The sequence below is a fragment of the Alexandromys fortis genome, unplaced genomic scaffold (assembly GCF_014885135.2).
Source record: "Alexandromys fortis isolate MF-2015 unplaced genomic scaffold, M_Fortis_MF-2015_v1.1 scaffold_15, whole genome shotgun sequence".
NCBI classification, from domain to species: domain Eukaryota; kingdom Metazoa; phylum Chordata; class Mammalia; order Rodentia; family Cricetidae; genus Alexandromys; species Alexandromys fortis.
The window spans coordinates 9,385,703-9,403,967 of NW_026067911.1; the positions used below are offsets into that span (position 1 = coordinate 9,385,703).

Genomic DNA, 18,265 nt, shown 5'->3' on the forward strand with positions numbered 1-18,265 from the left:
CTTTGTTTTGTACTTCATGGTATAATAACAAAATCCTTATAATCAGAAAAACAAAGGAAATTTGTGATGAAATTATAGTATTTTTGTATAAATTGACTTAATTCCTGTCCTCTATTCTTAAATGTTAGCTTAGTAACAAAAGTGGATTTTTCCCTTTTTTACTTTAAATGTAGTTATCTATCCATTTTTCATCACTGAGTCCTGTTGAAGTCTGATAAAGACTGTGACGCTGATTCTTACGTAAACACACCCTTGCATTATCACATGGAAGGATGATTTTGCATTTCATGCTGAGCAGCACTGGACCCTATGGAATGTGTACATTTGTAGATTGTATGTGAGTCTGTTGGGATAATGCCATTAATAGTACTTGCATCTTAATGTCATATCTCATCTTAGAAGAAACTGCCAAGGAACCATGCCTACAGAAGCATGACTCCCTAATCATAAGGTTAAGTAGCCATTTTTTCACAAGGAAGAGGGGTTAGATATCCTGGAGTTGTCTGACTTACTGGCCTGCACACAGCAACCAACTAGTAGTCTGGTGAGGAGCAAATTATTCTTTTTTTCTGTTTCCATTTTTACTTGCTTATGTATTTCTTTGTTTTACATTATTGTAAAAAAAAAAATAAGTAGGTTTCCTAAAAGATCTAAGCCAAAGGCTTAACTACTAATCTGGAAATTGAATGGTTACATAATAATATTGTTGATCCAGTTTTTTTTTTATCTCTTTTCTTGGATGTTTTGCTCTTGTGTGCACTTAGAACTGCTGTTTGTCCTTAAACTTCATTTGGGGTTCAGTATATTAGAGAGCCAATGAATGTAAGCTAATGAAATTTTAGTTGTCACTCAGTTATTTCAAAATTAGAATTGTCCTTCTAGTTATGTTATAGAGTTGTGTAACTATAGAGCAGATAACAAAGAGGAGGGGGCTATTTGAGTCAGGTACAAGGAATAATTTATCCCAACATTTGGCACCCAGTGATTTGACAAGTTCTTTTGGATGGCCTTTGCTTTTACAATTTTAGAGAGGTTTTTGACCTTTGGCTTTTGGTTTTCTTTTTGTTTGTGGTGGTTTGAATACAAATGGCTCTCAGAGGCTTATTGTTTAAATGCTTGATCTCCAGTTGGTAGAACTGTTTGGGAAGGATTAGGAGGTGTGGCTTTGTTGGAGGAAGTCACTGAGGGTGGGCTTTGAGGTTTCAAAAGCCTATGCCATTCCCAATTTGTGCTCCTCTCACATTCTCCCTCCCTCCCTCCTTCCCTCCCTTATGTTTGTTTGTGAGTCAGAATGTAAATTCCCAGCAACTGCTCTAATGCCATGCCTGCCTACATGCAGCCATGGTCCTTGCCATGATGGTTATAGGCTCTAACCCTCTCCTAGCGAGAGCTTCACACAGAGTGGAAGCAGCCTAAGAAAGAGAAAGCTGAAAGGGCAGAGCCATCTATGTACTTTGATATGAGATGTCGACTTATAGGATTTGGAGATTGCTCTGATGTATTTTGTTCCTGCTTTCGTTCAGTATTTCCTTACTATGTCTCCCTTTTAGAATGGCAATATATATTCTGTGCCACTGTTTTTTGGAAGTATGTAATTTGCTTTTTATTTTACAGGGGGTTACAATTAAGAGATTGCCTTGAGTCTCAGAAGAGACTTGGGACTTTTAAACTGTAAAAAACTAGGGGACTTTTGATGTTGGATCAAATGTATTTTGCTTTATGATATAGCCAGAAGCCTATAGGGTCTAGGAAATGGAATGCTGTGGTTTGAATGAAAACAGCACCATAGACTTCAATGTTTGCATACTTGTCAGTTGATTGAAGGAGTGGGAGGTGAGGCCTTGTTGGAGGAGGTGTGTCACTGTCAGCTCTCTCTGTCTTGTGGTGTGTCTCAAGATAAAATACCTCAGCCTCTGCTGTACCTGTTTGCCTGCTGCCATGCTTCCTGCCTTGATGATCATGAACTCATCCTCTGAAACTATAAGCCCAAAATTAAATGTTTTCTTTTATAAGGTGTCTTGTTCATGGTGTTTTGTCAGCAATAAAAAAGTAACCAAGACACTGTATATTGGAAAACTTAATTATTTTCTTTCAACTAAACAGGTGTTGGCTACCACCTTTGACCCATATCTGGGTGGCAGGAACTTTGATGAGGCTTTAGTGGACTACTTTTGTGATGAATTCAAGACCAAATATAAGATCAATGTCAAGGAGAACTCTCGGGCTTTGTTGCGGCTGTATCAGGAGTGTGAGAAGTTGAAGAAGCTGATGAGTGCAAATGCATCAGATCTTCCTTTGAACATCGAGTGCTTCATGAATGACCTGGATGTTTCTAGTAAGATGAACAGGTATCGTGTGTTCACTTGGAAGAGCACTTGCTGATTTTCCCTTTGGGTCATGTTGGGATTTTCCCTAGTTCTGTTGTTTTAGAGGGTGTCTTCAACTTTTCTTCCCCCAAATGATTTTTATTTCATTTTCTACAGGGCTCAGTTTGAACAGTTGTGTGCTTCCCTCTTGGCCAGGGTTGAACCACCTTTAAAAGCAGTAATGGACCAAGCTAGTAAGTGGAAATGACCAAGTTCATTAAAAGTTTTGTGTTTTTCATTTTTAAAAAGAAATTACAATTTATTACTCGTAGAACAAGACACTAGAATTCCTGCTTTCTGAGCATTTCCTTGCTTATAATATTGTTTATATCATAAACAAGCTAACTATATTTTGGGATATTTAAGTGATTACGGAAGACTTTAGTAGGACATTAAATTAGAAATCAGGGTGTAATTGCTGTCTTGAAGATAACTTTTAGACTAGTTTTAGTAAAGTTAGAAGTGGAAATTAGAAAGGTGGTAACCGCTGGAGAGCTTCAAAGCTTGTGAGTTGTGTCCTTGTTGTCGCTGATATCTGGACCACAGTAGTGTCACACACACAGTGTTAGAGTTTGCCTTTTCCATAATTACTGGGGTTTTTTTAACCTTCTTGTGAGCACATAAAAAAAAATCCACTTACATATAAAGTATGTTCTAACAACTAGTATGTACAAGTTTTGAAGACTTCTCATTCTTTCACTGAAATATGTTTTACTTCCAGACTTACAACGTGAAGACATAAACAGCATAGAAATAGTAGGAGGGGCTACTCGGATTCCTGCAGTCAAGGAGCAGGTCACTAGGTTCTTTCTGAAAGACATCAGCACTACCCTAAATGCTGATGAAGCTGTCGCCAGAGGATGTGCTTTGCAGGTTAGAACTACTTAGTATGTAGTTTGTACAATCCTCCCATCAGTATGCTGAAAGAAAACTGAAGTAGTCCTTGTAAGTCTATCTTTCTGTCTGTCTCTGTATCTCTGTATCTCTCTTTCTCTCCTCCCCGGTCACATATGCTTTGTGTGTGTGTGTGTGTGTGTGTGTGCTTGTGTGTGTGTGTGTACCTACCTCAGCCACAGAAGTGCTGGGATTAAAGGCATGCACCATCATGCCTGATTTCTCTTGTACTTTTAAACTATAATACAATAATATATTTATGTACTAAAAACTGAATTCTTGAGATTATGTACATTAATAATTTTTTTTGGAAATTTAAAACTGTTCTTAGATTAGCTTTTGTAACATCACACAAAATACATGGACCCTTTAAATTTTCTTTTGTCATTACTAAAATGTAACAAATTTTAAAATCTTAACAATTTTTACTATAAAGACATTAGTAAGCAATTTAATTATGGTTAACCTAGAATGTGATATGTACTTACTCATTTAAGTGCATTTCTTACTTTCAGTGTGCAATCCTCTCACCAGCATTTAAAGTGCGGGAATTTTCCATAACAGACCTTGTTCCCTATTCAGTCACATTAAGGTGGAAGACTTCTTTTGAAGAAGGTACTGGGTAAGTTATTTTTAAAATATTAATTATATTTTATCATAAATATTCAAGCAATCAAATATGCTTTTTCTAACTTAAAGGAATTTGGGCTTCTTAGAATTTTGTTAAATGTGGGTCTGGAGAGATGGCTCAGTGGTTAAGAGCACTGACTGCTCTTCTAGAGGACCCAGATTCAATTCCCAGCAACCACATGGCATCTCACAACTGTCTGTAGCTCCTGTTCCAGGGGATCCAACAACCTCACACAGACATATATGCAGTCAAAACATCAGTGTAACATAAAATGCAAATAAGTAATTTAAAAAATTGTTAAATGTGTGGAATAGTATTAGAGAAAAAAGACTATAAAAATAACGTACAAACCATGATGGGCATATTTGTTAATTCACATTAGCCATTTTTAGCAGCTATTGTATCTGTCCATACCTGTTCTTTGAGTCTTCATAAACAAAGTACATAAATCATCTGTGGAGCCTCCAGTACAATTTGCTTTTGAAAAAGATACTACATAGGACTTTCCCATGACAGCAGACAGTGACTACTGCAACAGTTGAATATGCCATCGTAAATCACCAAAGCACTAGGAAAATTACATTTTGCTGTTTTTAGTGGTGTTTAGAAACATTGGTATACATATAACAATGTTTAGGTATGTTTGCTATATCTATAAAATAGCAGAGTAGAATTGCTTAGCCAGAGCATAAGTACCCGTTTTGTCTCAAACTAGCAAATTAGTGTTTTGTATAATATCTAAAAAGATTCTTTACATTGCTATTAACACAAGATTACATATATTTTATTCAGTTTTCTCCTATACTATTAAATTTAACATGATTATTGTAAACAAAAACAATTGCTATTTTTTTCTCCCTGATACTATGACTCAGTTGTAGAGCATGTGTCTGGCATGTACAAACTCATGGGTTCCGTCTTCATTACCACACAAATAGACAGTGTGCTGGAGCATCCTGTAATCCTACCACTCAGGTGATGGAAAAAGGAGGATCAAAGTTCAGTGTACTCAGCAACATAGAACATTGAAGGCCAGCATGGGCTTCAGGAGACCTTGTCTAAAATGAGAAAACAAATAATTCTTTTATTACTATGTAATAAAAATGTTTTTATTTATAATAAAATATTTTATTATATATTAAGAATATAATATAAATTATATTTTGTGCTTTTGTTGACATTTACGTTGTTTCTGTAAATTGGCCAACATGTAAGTAGCTTGCTTCCCTACCAAATTAAAAAAAATTATATTTTACTTGCCTCTCTTTTAGAAATGGCTTATACAATGTACAAAATTGTATCTACATTGTGAACTTGCTTTTGTTCTGTGTTCTGTATGTCATTATCGATAGAAACTGAACTGCTTGTATAAATTTCAAAAATACAGACTACCAACCTGTGCTGGCTAGATTCATGTCAGCTTGACATACACTGCAGTCATCTGAGAGGATGGAACTTCAATCGAGAAAATGCCTCCATAAGATCAGGCTGTGGCCAGCCTATAGAGCATTTTCTTAGTTAGAGATTGATGCGGAAGGGCCCAACCCATTGTGGGTGGTGTCTTCCCTGGGCTGGTGATCTTGGATTCCATTATATAGTAGACTGAACAAGCCCTGTGCGAGCCACTAAGCAGCACCCCTCCTGCCTCGAGGTTCCTGAAGTGCTTGAGTTTCTGTCCTGACTTTTTTGATGATAAACTGATGTGGAAGTGTAAGCTGGATAAACCCTTTGTTCCCCAACTTTGCTTTTGTCATGTTTCACCACAGCAGTAGAAACCCTAACAAAGACACAACTTTATATGAATGCCTTGCAGAGTATTTGGATGGCTGCTTTAATCTTAGTTTAAGTCAAGAATGTCTCTGTAGAGTTCAGCTTCAGTTAACTATGTAAGTAAGAAAACTCTCAAGATATAGAGAGAGCTAAGCTTAAAAGCATATGCGGTAGTGAGCACAGGAAGAACAGGGAAAGCATTAGTAGGCTCCTGAAAGCTAGGAAGACAAGTTTCATTTGTGTATTTGAAGTCCTTGAGTGACTGAAGTGGTACCATGATGTTATATAATAAACACCCATAAACAATAGTCATAAGCATTCCTGTTACGTTCTTTAAGAAATAGAGATCACTACAAGTTTAAAACTTCCTGCTCTAGGTGGAAGAAAACACTATAAACAGGCATAAGATGAACAACTGGAATATGATTAAAACTTGAGAGACTTTCTGTTTTAGGAAGTACATACTGGAGTATTTGCAATAATAACATAAGCATGTCACTTTCAGGCTGTTTAGTAAAAATGCACAGATATAACATGTGCATTCAAATGACAAGACAAGGCAAAGGACAGTAGAAAGTCTACGTGCCTGACACACAGACACTCTTTGTACTGTTCTATATCTGTATCCTTCTGTAAGTTTATTTCCAAAGAAGAGTACTTAATGCGAGCTGTAATTCAAAGGGCTGCATATGGTCAAGTGTTTGCCTTGTCCTTCCTACATGTGACCTCACAATATGCATATTCTCAGTTTTTTTCTCTTAGTGTACAGCGATCAATTATGTTAGACATTCTGAAAAGCCTTCATCTGTAAACTTGTTGAAAATAGAAAAAAATCCATAGGCGTTTTTCCTTACATATGTTCTTCTTTGCAATTGCTGCTCATGAATTAAGAGTGAAGTATATTCTGACATTGGGTTCCCAGGCAACCTGTTTAAGTGTCTTTTCTGCTGCACTTTAGGGAATGTGAAGTCTTCTCTAAGAACCATCCTGCCCCATTCTCAAAGGTCATAACTTTCCACAAGAAGGAACCGTTTGAACTAGAAGCATTTTATACTAATTTGCATGAAGTGCCTTATCCTGATCCAAGAATTGGTAAGACAACAAAAAATTTAAGTTTTTAAGCATTTAATAAACAATTTATACCTAGGTGTGGTGGCTCATGCCTTTAACCCCAGCACTTGGGAAGCAGAGGCAGATGGATCTCTGAGTTCAAGGCCAGTTTTGTATACAGAACTAGTTCCAGGTCAACCAAGGTTACACAAAGAAGCTCTGTCTCAAAAAACAACAAAATTAGATAGATAGATAGATAGATAGATAGATAGATAGATAGATAGATAGATAGACAGACAGACAGACAGATAGATAATATATAGAATTAAGTAAGCAAAATTAACTTTTCATTTAAATTAGTCCAGATTTTAAAGAAATTTGTGCTTTTTTGTAACTATGAGCTTTTTCATGCTTAGTTTATTTCTAGAAAAATAGCATCTTTAAATAGTCCTAATTTGTTTTGGCTTCTATATTTTTATTAGTGCGTTGTTTGCACAAGATGATGGGTTTCATTATGACATTTTCCTCTTGGTGTGTGTATGCATACATGCAGTGTGCTTTGAGCATGTGCACCCTTGTTATCCTCTCTTCTCTCTCTGCCACTCCTCGTTCTCTCCCCAAGTAGTCCTACTTCTGTTTCCATTGACTCTGTATGCTAGGTGTTCTAAAATTGGCCTGGAAAATTGGGTCAAGGTTGTCTAATGGAAAATACTTTTAGGCAAATTGTATTTGTATTATTAACATGACTGTGTAACTCTGAAACTGTATTGTTGAGTGATATGGAAGAGCAAATAGCGAATTATAATGTCTGTGTTTAAATGATAAGATACAAAACATGATTTTTATAATATTTAAAAGAAATTTTTATTTTTTTCTATAAACTTTGGAAGTAATTACCAAAGCAATAGAAGTTGCTGCAAGTTATACTAGTCTTTATGACTGCTACAGGTCCACCAGCTAGATGGCCTCAGCAACAGATGTTTATAGTTCTCACTGGGAGTGAGAGCTCTGAACTGAGCTGTAGAAACTGTGTTTCTGGCTGGCCCGAAGGTAGTGAGTTATCCCAGTCAGTTGCAGATTGAACTCCTGGTCTTCATTTCCCCTCTTCTCACTGCTGCACTGACTTGTCTTAAAAAGAAAGGGCTGTAAAGGAAGAGTCTACTCAAGGTCCCTTTCCTTGTTTTGTAGTTACCATCTTCACAGTCACATGGCATTCTCATATGGGTGTATAGGACTTTGTCTAATTATCTCCTTTGATAAGGAAACCAGTCTTCAATTTAATACTCCTTAAAAAAAAAAACAAGGCAAAAACAGAAATAAAAACCTATCTACCAATACTGTCTATCAGTTTGTGAAGTACTGCTTGGAACATAGAATGAACGTTGGGGAACGACATAGCCAGTAAAGATGTTAGTCATACTTGTTCACTGGCCTGTCTTAACTTTTGGCCTATTAGTCTCTCTTTAGCTGATACCACTAATTTGGGCATAGGAGAATTTATATTTAATGTTTGGAAGTGCTTTATTCATGAGCAATAATGATTACTTATAAAAATTATAGCAAAGCTTATACATATATATATAGTTTTTAATTCAGAAATTAGATCTTGTTATTTTGGCTTTTGATTATAAGTTACTTAAATCATTTACTGGCTTTTGAATCAAATCAAATTGTCCTTAGTTTAAAATGCTAGTTCTTGCTTTGGCAAGATAGCTCAGTGTGATAAAGGCACTTGCCACCAAGCCTGATGACCTGTGTTTAGTCTCCCAGAAGACTCCCACGGTAGAAGAAGAGTTCCTGAAAGTTGTCTCTGACCTCCACACACATGGTGGCATATGTGTGTGTGTGCACGTGCACATGATAAATATGTAAATAGTAACATCACCTTTTTCCTAGAAAACTACTGACTGTGTGAGTCTTCACAGCAGCTTTGCTAATACTGCAAAGAGAGTAATCTGATCACAGCACTTGTTCCATAGCGATCATCCAGAATTTAATCATATTTTTATGTGTGCCTTAAAGATGATGATTAAGTTATTAAAACCCTAAATGAGTTTGATTGATGTTCATACACTAATCAAAGCTTTTTTCTCCCTAAGGAAACTTCACTATTCAGAATGTTTTCCCACAGTCTGATGGTGATAGTTCTAAGGTAAAAGTTAAAGTTCGTATTAACATCCATGGAATCTTCAGTGTGGCCAGTGCATCAGTGGTTGAGAAGCAGAATCTGGAAGGTGATCACAATGAGGCCCCAATGGAAACAGAAGCTTCATCTAAGACTGAAAACAAAGATGATGCAGTAAGTAGAACTCTTGTCCCAGCTTCCTCTCCCCTGGGATCATGACAGCACCCCAGTGATGAGTACCTTCTTTCCCAAGGTTAGCCTTGGGGTTTCTTCTGTAGGGCCTCATCTTTATAACCATACTAATGAAGACTTGGTTTAAGGAATGGTCTACACCATATCTTGTAATGCACTTCACAGGGGCCAAGGCATCTTTCCTAGCTTATATGGAACATGTAAGTTTTGAAATCCATTGTTAAATTCTTTAAAACATGCATATGTATAGCTAGATAAAACTAGGAGTAACTTTTAAACTAAACACATATTTTTGTTGTTCTTTGTAGACAGAGTCTCACTTTGTAGACCAAGTGTCCTCAAATTCATAGATATCCACCTGTCTCTGCCTCCTGGCATTGTGGGATTAAAGGCGTGCTTCTTAAAATATTTTAGGGTTTATTGTAAAACATCTGTGTCATTTAAACAAAGGGATATGCTGTGTCTCCAGTGACATTCAAATGCAATTGCTGTACATTATGAAAGATTTATGAGACATTGAATTCACTGCTGGTGCACTGTAGAGGAAAGAGTTTTAGGGAACTGTGAGACAAATTCTCATGGTACTCGGACTGTCCTTAAACTCTCTATGTAGGTGAGACCAGATGAAGTCCTGATCCTCCTGCTTCTACGTCTAGACTGCTAGAATTACAGGTGTGCACACTTGTCTCTGTGCTCAGCTCAGGGGGAGCTTGGTTCTATTCACTTACAGAAAAAGTTAACCTTTTTATGTGCACAATCTGTATTTTATTGTCAATTGCATTTATCAGTTTTTTTAGCCACATTTGGAGGAACTCCCAAGTCCTTCTCTATATTTGTTCATTCAAGAATGGGTTTTCAGGGCTGGGTTGGTACATGCTTCTTACAACATGAAGACCTGTGTTCAAACCCAGAACCCAGATTTTAAAAGCTGAGCTTGATGGTACTGGATTAGTCTGGAGAGGAAAGACAGAATGAATTTAGGCCTTGCCACCTAGCCTAGCCTACTTGTTGAATTGAATCCAGTGAGAAACCCTGGTGTTTTTTTTTTTTTTTTTAAGTAAGTGGTGCCAGAGGAATGATACCTCCAACTAAAAGTATGTGCACGCGCATGCACAAACACACACATACACACAGTGGGTAGTTTATGCTTATAATCCTGGCAATGGCACTCAGGAAAAGGAATTTTGCAGAAAGCTTAAAATTGGCCTTGACTACAGAAGAAGAGCTTCACTTAATTTTTTTCTTAAAAGAAAATGTGGGCTGAGAGCTGGAGAGATGGCTCAGTGGGTGAACATTGGCCACTCTTCCAGAAAAACCAAGTTCATTTCCAGCACACACAGGGCAATTTTACACCTCTCTATAACTCCAGTTTTAGAGGAGCCCATGTCCTCTTCTAGCCTCCTTAAGTACAAGACACGCAAGTTGTGCACATACATCATGCAGGCAAAACACTTAGACATACAAAATAATAAAAGTGTTTTTAAACTATTGAGGAAGGTCTCCAAGAAGAAATAGTAGGGGGTACCACTAGCTACTTTGGAAGCTGAAGTGGAAAGGTTGCTTAAACCCATACCTGAGGGACATTAGGAAGGACCCATTTCAAAAGGAGGAGTAGTTATATTTTTACAGGACAATTTTCCCCTTCTTTGGAAGTGACCTGTTTTTATCCTTTCTTCTTGATTGATCAAAAGTGTTCTGTTAGCTTAAAATATATGAATTATGGCCCATGCTATTTTCCCGTGTAGCATTTTTTTAATGATAAACTGATTGGCTTTGTATTAGCTCTTATAACTTATATTAGCTCTTATAACTTATATTAGCTCTTGTAACTTAAATTCTTATCTATGTTAGCCACATGGCTTGGTACCTTTTTCAGCAGGGTAGGTCACATTCTGCTTCTTTAGTGTCTGGGCAGGACTGCAGAGGAATGGGCTTCCTCCTTCCCAGAATTCTTCTGATCTCATTAACCTGCCTGTACTTCCTGTCTGGTTGTCCCACCCATACTTCCTGCCTGGCTACTGGCCAATCAGTGTTTGTTTAAAGCATAATTGACAGAATATAGAATTGTCCCACACCACTTCTCCCTCTTTTTTTTTTAACAAAGGAAAATAGTCCATTTTGGGGGAATGTGTGCATAGTATTCCAGGCTACTTCCTGCTGGTTGGGGGTGCTAATAATCTTATGGGGACCTAAAGAAAATTTTGAATTATGAACAAGTCCTGACTGGAGTATCCTGTGAGTCTTTATCATCTCAGGCAGCAGTCTTGAACCTGTTATGTTCTGGATGTAGAACTCTGACATCTGGACCATCTGTTCCTACCAGAGATTTCTTGGGTGGTTTTCCTTGATCAAACCTGATTATTATTAACTCAGAATGAATCCATAGCCTCTCATTTCCTGTGAAAACAAAAGCAAAATCTCTTTTCCAAAGTAACATACCTTTTGACTTCAATTTGGAAGTCAAGGTATTTTCAAAATACCTATCCTGGATTAATTCAGCAGCATTTATAAGCAAATATCTTTTAGCAGCTGTTGCTCTTTCCTCAGCATTCAAACAATTCAAAGAGAGCATAATAACATACAGTATCCAGATTCTCTATGTATTTTCCATCTTTGTGTGATTTTACTTTAACCTCTATTTCTTTTATTTTTACTTTTACTTTTTGAGACAAGTTCTCTGTATATCTTTGGCTGTCCTGGAACTCCCTCTGTAGACCAGGCTGTCTTTGAACTCACAGAGATCCACCTGCATCTGCCCCCCAAGTGCTAGGATTAAAGGTGTGCACCACCACACCTTGAATTCACAGAGGTCTATCTACCTCCCAAGCATTGGGATTAAGTACGTGTGCCACCATGCCTTGAACTCACAGAGGTTTGTCTGCCTCTGTCTACCAAGTGTTGGGATTAAAGGCATGTACCACCTCTTTCTTTTTTATTTTGAGAACTTTAACCTCTTTCTTTACTCTCCCAAGCTTGTATATATTTTTAACACAATGTAAACCATTTAGAGGGTTTCTTTGTCTTTGAATCTCTCTTTACTGTATATCTCTCTCTTTTTATGATCACAGGAGTCTTTAATTTGCTAAGCAATATAGAGAGGATTAAAGCTGTGGCTTTGACGGCTGGATCCAGCCCATTACTTAGTTTTCTGAGATTTCAGCCTCATGGCAGAGGTACCGGCTGTAGCCACATTTATTGCCACAACTCTATGGCATTTCAAGATCCCTGCCAGCAAGCAAGCTGCAGCAGTGTGCTCACAAACCACACTCAAATGCTCTGTAGTCAGACTGCCTGCCTGAAAGAGTCAGAATTTGCACTGGCAGGATGGCCCAAAAAGCCAGCATTTCAAAATGATGCAGCTTTTTTCCTGGTACAGCTGAAAACCAAAAAGCATGCAGTCAGCTTTTATCCACACCATTTAAGTGTTTCATGGCAGGACTTCTTAAAGAGCTGCAGGATTTTGCAGCTAAAACTGAGTCAGGAAGCCTCTCTTAAATGAGAGCACTTTCCTCTAACAAACAGAGCAGATCCTAGAAATTGCTGCTACCAAGAAGCCATGCTTTATTTTTTTCTGTCTAGAATTACTTTCCAAGCTCTCTCAGGTTTTATGTGGATGCAGTTGTTCACGTGGGTGCCATTTATAACATGTGGGCCTGCTTGTTGGGGTTTCTGTCCTGCCCAGTTCCAACAGCCGGTAAGCCCCAAAGAAATTACACAGAGGTCTATATTTATGATAAACTGATTGGCCCATTAGCTCAGGCTTCATATTAGTTCTTATAACTTATATTAACCCATTATTCTTATCTATGCTAATTACATGACTCAGTACCTTTTTTAGCAGGGCAGGACTGTCTCCATGTAGCATTTTGTTAATTAAATTAAGGTAAAGGAAATGTTAAATTATCCACACACCAAAAAAATAACTTTTAATAAATTAACATCATAATAATGAAAAGTTCTTTCTTTAAAATAAAAATTCTGGTACAGCATTGTGATCATTTACTTGAAAGCAATTTATAATTATTTTAATTTTGTTTACTAAATTATTTATCTTTGCAGGATATAAAACCCTAAGCAATCACTCTACCACACCCTTTTTTCTTTTCTTTGTTTTAATAAAGAAAGCATTTAATTGGGCTTACAGATTCAGAGGATTAGCGTCCATGGTAGCAGAGCAAAGGCATGGTGGCATTGACAGCTGAGATCTCATCTTGATCCCCAAGTAGGAGGCACAGAGCACCAACAACATCTTTTTCTTTACTTTGTTTCTTTTACTATTTACATTATGCTTCTCTGTGACCACAACTCTGCATTTCTTACCTCTTGTCATGATGTGGGAGGTTGTAGAGTTATAAGGGAAGAACTGGAATATAAAATATAACATCCTGAGGACTGGGACTATAGTTCAGAGGTAGAGCTCTTGTCCAGTGAGCATGCACAAAGCCCCCGGGTCAAACTCCCAGAGGCAGAGAGATAATAATTTAGCCTGGTTTTCTCTTTGACAAAACTATGCATTTATTTATTCAAGAAAGCTAACTGTGAAGTACATGTTCACTCAAGTCCAGATACAGCAAAACATACAATGATTCCTACATTGTTATCTGCTTCTTTCAAGAGGATGGTGGGGAGTGTGATGAGAAAGAGTAAACAATATATCTTGTTTAGGATTGCTTGCCAAGTGGACAGCCCATTTGATGGTTTATATCTGAGTGCTCCAGAGACATCTAAGTTTTGGTTAATGTTGGTATTTTCTACATTTAAAAATGGTAACATAAAGAGGGCGTGGAGTTAGAAGTGTGGGAAGGTGGAGGGGGATCTGGGAGGAGATGAGGTAGGGGAAACTGTATAAAAAAGTTAGAAATATGTAAGTGAATTGTGTGGTTGAGGCTCATCTTTTTCACTGCATTTCCATTGAACTAAGATCATCTCTGTAATATTTTAATGTCAAGTTGTTTTAAAGCTTAATTTTATGAATTCTGACTTACCGGTTTGAGAATAGTTGTCTGTATTCTTTACAAATTTTTAGTCAAAAAAGTGAATGAGAATCTTCAAGCTGACCTTTTCATTTATAGGTGTTAACTGTTCATTGTTAGTATCGTTTGAAAAGGGAGCTGCTTAGGTATGCACCCACATCTCAACACAGGAGTAAGGCTGTGCTTTTCACTAGAAAAGGACTGTTCCATCCATTATATATTTTGCCAGGACAAAATGCAGGTTGACCAAGAAGAAGGAGGTCATCAAAAATGTCATGCTGAGCACACCCCAGAAGAGGAAATTGACCACACTGGAGCCAAGACAAAGGTTTGCTTTCCTGCTCTGTGATTGTGTTTGGAGCTTTTGTCAGGTTTGGATTTTGTGTCTGCTTGTCTGGGTGTGTCTGTTTTAGACAAGGTCTGCTATGTAATGCAGAACTGTCTCACACTTATGGTGCTCCCTCCCTCTGCAGCCTCCCAAGAGTTGAGTCACAGGCCTGCAGAACCTATCATACCCGGCTGAGATGAGATGAAATGAGGGGCCTAGCTGGTCTGTTTAGTGCATGCGTAGTTCAAACTGCAGTGCTACGGAGAAGCATAGGAAGTTTACAACCAAAATACCTACCTTTCAGAGTTGTACTTAAAAGCTTTTAAAATATAGAAACATAAGTAAAATTATCTTTTGACAGGGAAAAAATGTTTTAATAACATTTCTTTTCACTAGAAATTACATAGACTTGGAGAAATGGAATAATTTCAAATGAATTTAAGTGTATAATGTTCTGCATCGAATTTTGGTCACGTCGTAATTAAAAATTACATAATTAAAAATTCTTTGGGGAATAGAAGACAATGTCTCCCCATTCCCTAGCCAACCTGGAATTCATTGTGTAGATTGAGCAGGCTGGCCTTAGACTCAGATCTGCCTGCCTCTGCCTCCACCTCCACCTCTGCTTTCTAGAGTGCTGGAATTAATGACATGTGCCACCATACTCAGCTAAAATTATTTTAATGTATCTGAGCCAGCTGTGGTGGTTGGTGGTAGCAGGGAGGTGATGGGCTGATGAGCTTTACATCTTATCACTTTCCATGTCTCTTGTCCTCAGAGCATCAGATCCCATTGACTTCTTAGGCCTCCCTACCTTCATTCAAGTCTCTGAATAAGATAATAGGGTTGGGGAGATAGTTCATTGGTTAAGAGTGCTTACTGTACTTCCAGAGGACCTGAGTTTGCTTCCTGGCAGTCATGTTCAGTGACTCACAATGGCCTGCAAAGCTGCATGGGCCCAATGTCCTCTTCTTTCCATTGCAGGTACCTGCACTCACATGCACAAACCTACACACAGATACACATGCATATTCATAATTAAAAATGATAAAAATGCAATTTTAAAAAATAATAATTTGAAGCTGGGCACATGCCTTTAATCCTAGCACTTGGGAGACAGAAGCAGGCAGATCTCTGTGAGTTTGAGGCAAGCCTGGTCTACAAGAGCTAGTTCCAGGACAACTAGGGCTGTTAAACAGAGAAACCTTGTCTCAAAACAATGATAATAATAATAATAATAACTGATTAGTTTATGTCATAGCATAGCTGTATGATTCTTTTCCTTAGAGGTTTTAAATTCTAGATTATAAAATTATTCAAAACCTGAAACCTTGAGCCGGGCGGTGGTGGCGCACGCCTTTAATCCCAGCACTCAGGAGGCAGAGGCAGGCAGATCTCTGTGAGTTCGAGGCCAGCCTGGGCTACAAGAGCTAGTTCCAGGACAGGAACCAAAAGCTACGGAGAAACCCTGTCTTGAAAAATAAAAAAAAAAAAAACCTGAAACCTGTTTTCTAACATTCTCATTTTACTCAGAATTGAGTTTGAAGTATACCTGGTACATCACAGAGTTCTCCCATTTAGTGCACAGGTTAGTAGTGGGTTCTCACACCTGCATCATCACAATTTTAGAGATTTCTTTTTGCCCTAAAACAGTCATGTACTCATGAGCTACAACTCTCCCTTTCTCTACATTCTCCCCTTTCCAGACATAGGCAACCATTAGCCTACTTCATCTCTACAGACTTGCCTATTTTGGAAATTTTAGATAAAGGCCCTTAAAGCTGCCTCTTACATTAAGCATGGCTTCAAAGTTCAGCTTAGTGATGAGTTATTATTCCATTTCTAGTTATGGTCTATTAATGCATTGTATCACTGCATTCCACATTCTGATTTCCTGTTTACTAATGATAAACATTTCCAACATAGTTTTCCTATTAAGAATGTTACTTTTGACGACTTTTCCCTGTATATTTTCATTTTCTTGGACACTTACTTAGCATTGGAATTGCTAATCATAATAATATTTAAGTGTTTTAACATTTGAAGAACCTCTCGACTAACTTTGTGTGCGTATGTGTACATATATGCCACAGCTCCTGTGTTGAAGTCAAAGAACAACTTGCATGTGGGTCCTAGAGATCGTATTCAGGTTGTCAGGCTTAGCAGCAAGTACCCCATAAACCATTTCAATAGTTCAGATATTTTAAAATCTGGCAACAATTACTGTAAAGTTTATAATGCCACCAACAGTTTATAAGAAAGGTTCCAATTTCTCCATACCCTTACCTTATTTGTTTCCTTTGTCATGAATTATAACCATAGTATTGTATGTGAAGTGGTTGTTCATTACAGCTTTAGATTTCCAAGTCTGTATTCCAAATGTAGAAAGGATTTAGAATTAACCAGAATAAAAAGGTTATCAGTATTAGTTTTTATGTTTGGCTTTACTCTTTTTGTTTCAATTCTAAAATTTGTTGGTTTTAGAGAATTTCACTTTTGATTTTGTTTTCTTTTCTAGTCACTTTCTTCAGACAAGCAAGACCGCATAAATCAGACTATTAAAAAAGGCAAAGTCAAGAGTATTGATCTACCCATTCAGAGTAGCCTGTACAGACAACTGACCCAAGATCTTCTCAATAGCTACATTGAAAATGAGGTATATAAGTTGGAGTTGCTGTTGAATAATTGCTAATGCATTCTGATACTTATATTGAAGTCAGAGGTTAAAAGCTCAGCAGTCTGTCTGCAATTATTAAGGAATTATAACATTATCAAACTAATAAACTGTATTTGTACATAGTACTTTCTTCTTAATTATATGAAAACCGGTATCTATTATAGAGAAAAACCTTTCTGAGACTGATTTCATAACCACCACCACCCTTTTTAAAAATCGGGGTTCCTGTAGCCTCAGATTCATCATGTAATTAAGGATAACCTCAAGTCCTGGCCCTCCTGCCTCTACCTCCTCCGTGCTGGATTTATAAACATTTGCACCACTCAGTCCCTCCTTTATTCTTACAATCATAAAATAGAAACATCCCAATTTTTGTTTTGGCTTGGTTTGGATTCTTTGTGTTTCATTTTAAAGAGATGTTGAGGCAGGATCTTTCTGTATAGCCTAGGCGGACCTGACTCTTCCTCCACCTTCTGAGTTTTGAGATCCCAGGCATGTAGCATCACCACTGGCCTAGCAAACCCCTCTCTTAAATGTGTTCAGAGTGTTGATTAATGATTTGCAAACAGTTGTCCTTATTAACATTTTCTTACATGCCCTTGTCTATTTTCATTTAGAGTTCCAGTCTCTTGGAAGTGAATTTTTTCTTTAGCAGTAATTGTATGAAGTGATTGTATTTGTCCTCTAATTTTATACTGAAATGGTGGTTCCTAATATCTATAGACATTAGCTCAGTGTTTGAAGCATGTTGCTTTCAACTATTTACTGTCCATCATTACATGAAGAGATTTTGATTTTTATAAGGCTTCTTTTTTAAAGTACCAATGCATAATACCTATTTATTAACAAGGATCTATTCATGCATAGTAATTCCTGAAGAACTCATATAATACTCAGAATGTATATGTTTATAGTCTAATTTTTCCAAAGGAACTACTTTAGGAAACCATAGTAGGTTTATGTACAAAATGAGACTTTCATTAATTTTTTTAAATGTCTCTTTCTAAATCTAGGTCATTGTATTACAGCTTGTCAAGGAATCCTTGTGTTTAGAAAACCAGGTGCTTTTAAGCGAAAATTTTGTTCAAGAATTATAATTGCATTCTTTCCTTGGTTTTGGTCATAATAGTTCTTGCTAACATCTTTTAGGTTCTCAAAATAAACATAACCCGTAGGTCCTGTTAAGGGCTTAGCTTACAGACAAGAAAACTGAAGTCTGTGTGCAATATGCTACCCCAGTTAGATAATAACGTTCATAT

The 18,265-nt window shown here is 37.3% G+C and overlaps 1 protein-coding gene across 3 annotated transcripts in view; it reads left to right on the forward strand.

Moving 5' to 3' along the window:
• Hspa4l (heat shock protein family A (Hsp70) member 4 like) overlaps positions 1 to 18,265 on the forward strand; it is a 52,356-nt gene that overhangs the window by 19,258 nt on the left and 14,833 nt on the right. For 2 of the 3 annotated variants that reach the window (XM_050138413.1, XM_050138414.1), the window contains 8 exons: positions 2,104 to 2,348; positions 2,484 to 2,560; positions 3,088 to 3,239; positions 3,776 to 3,882; positions 6,620 to 6,753; positions 8,811 to 9,010; positions 14,231 to 14,329; positions 16,848 to 16,985. In XM_050138413.1, coding sequence (XP_049994370.1) covers positions 2,104 to 2,348; positions 2,484 to 2,560; positions 3,088 to 3,239; positions 3,776 to 3,882; positions 6,620 to 6,753; positions 8,811 to 9,010; positions 14,231 to 14,329; positions 16,848 to 16,985 — 1,152 coding nt within the window. The remainder of the gene's footprint in view (positions 1 to 2,103; positions 2,349 to 2,483; positions 2,561 to 3,087; positions 3,240 to 3,775; positions 3,883 to 6,619; positions 6,754 to 8,810; positions 9,011 to 14,230; positions 14,330 to 16,847; positions 16,986 to 18,265) is intronic. The other variant, XM_050138412.1, reaches the window with a different exon arrangement.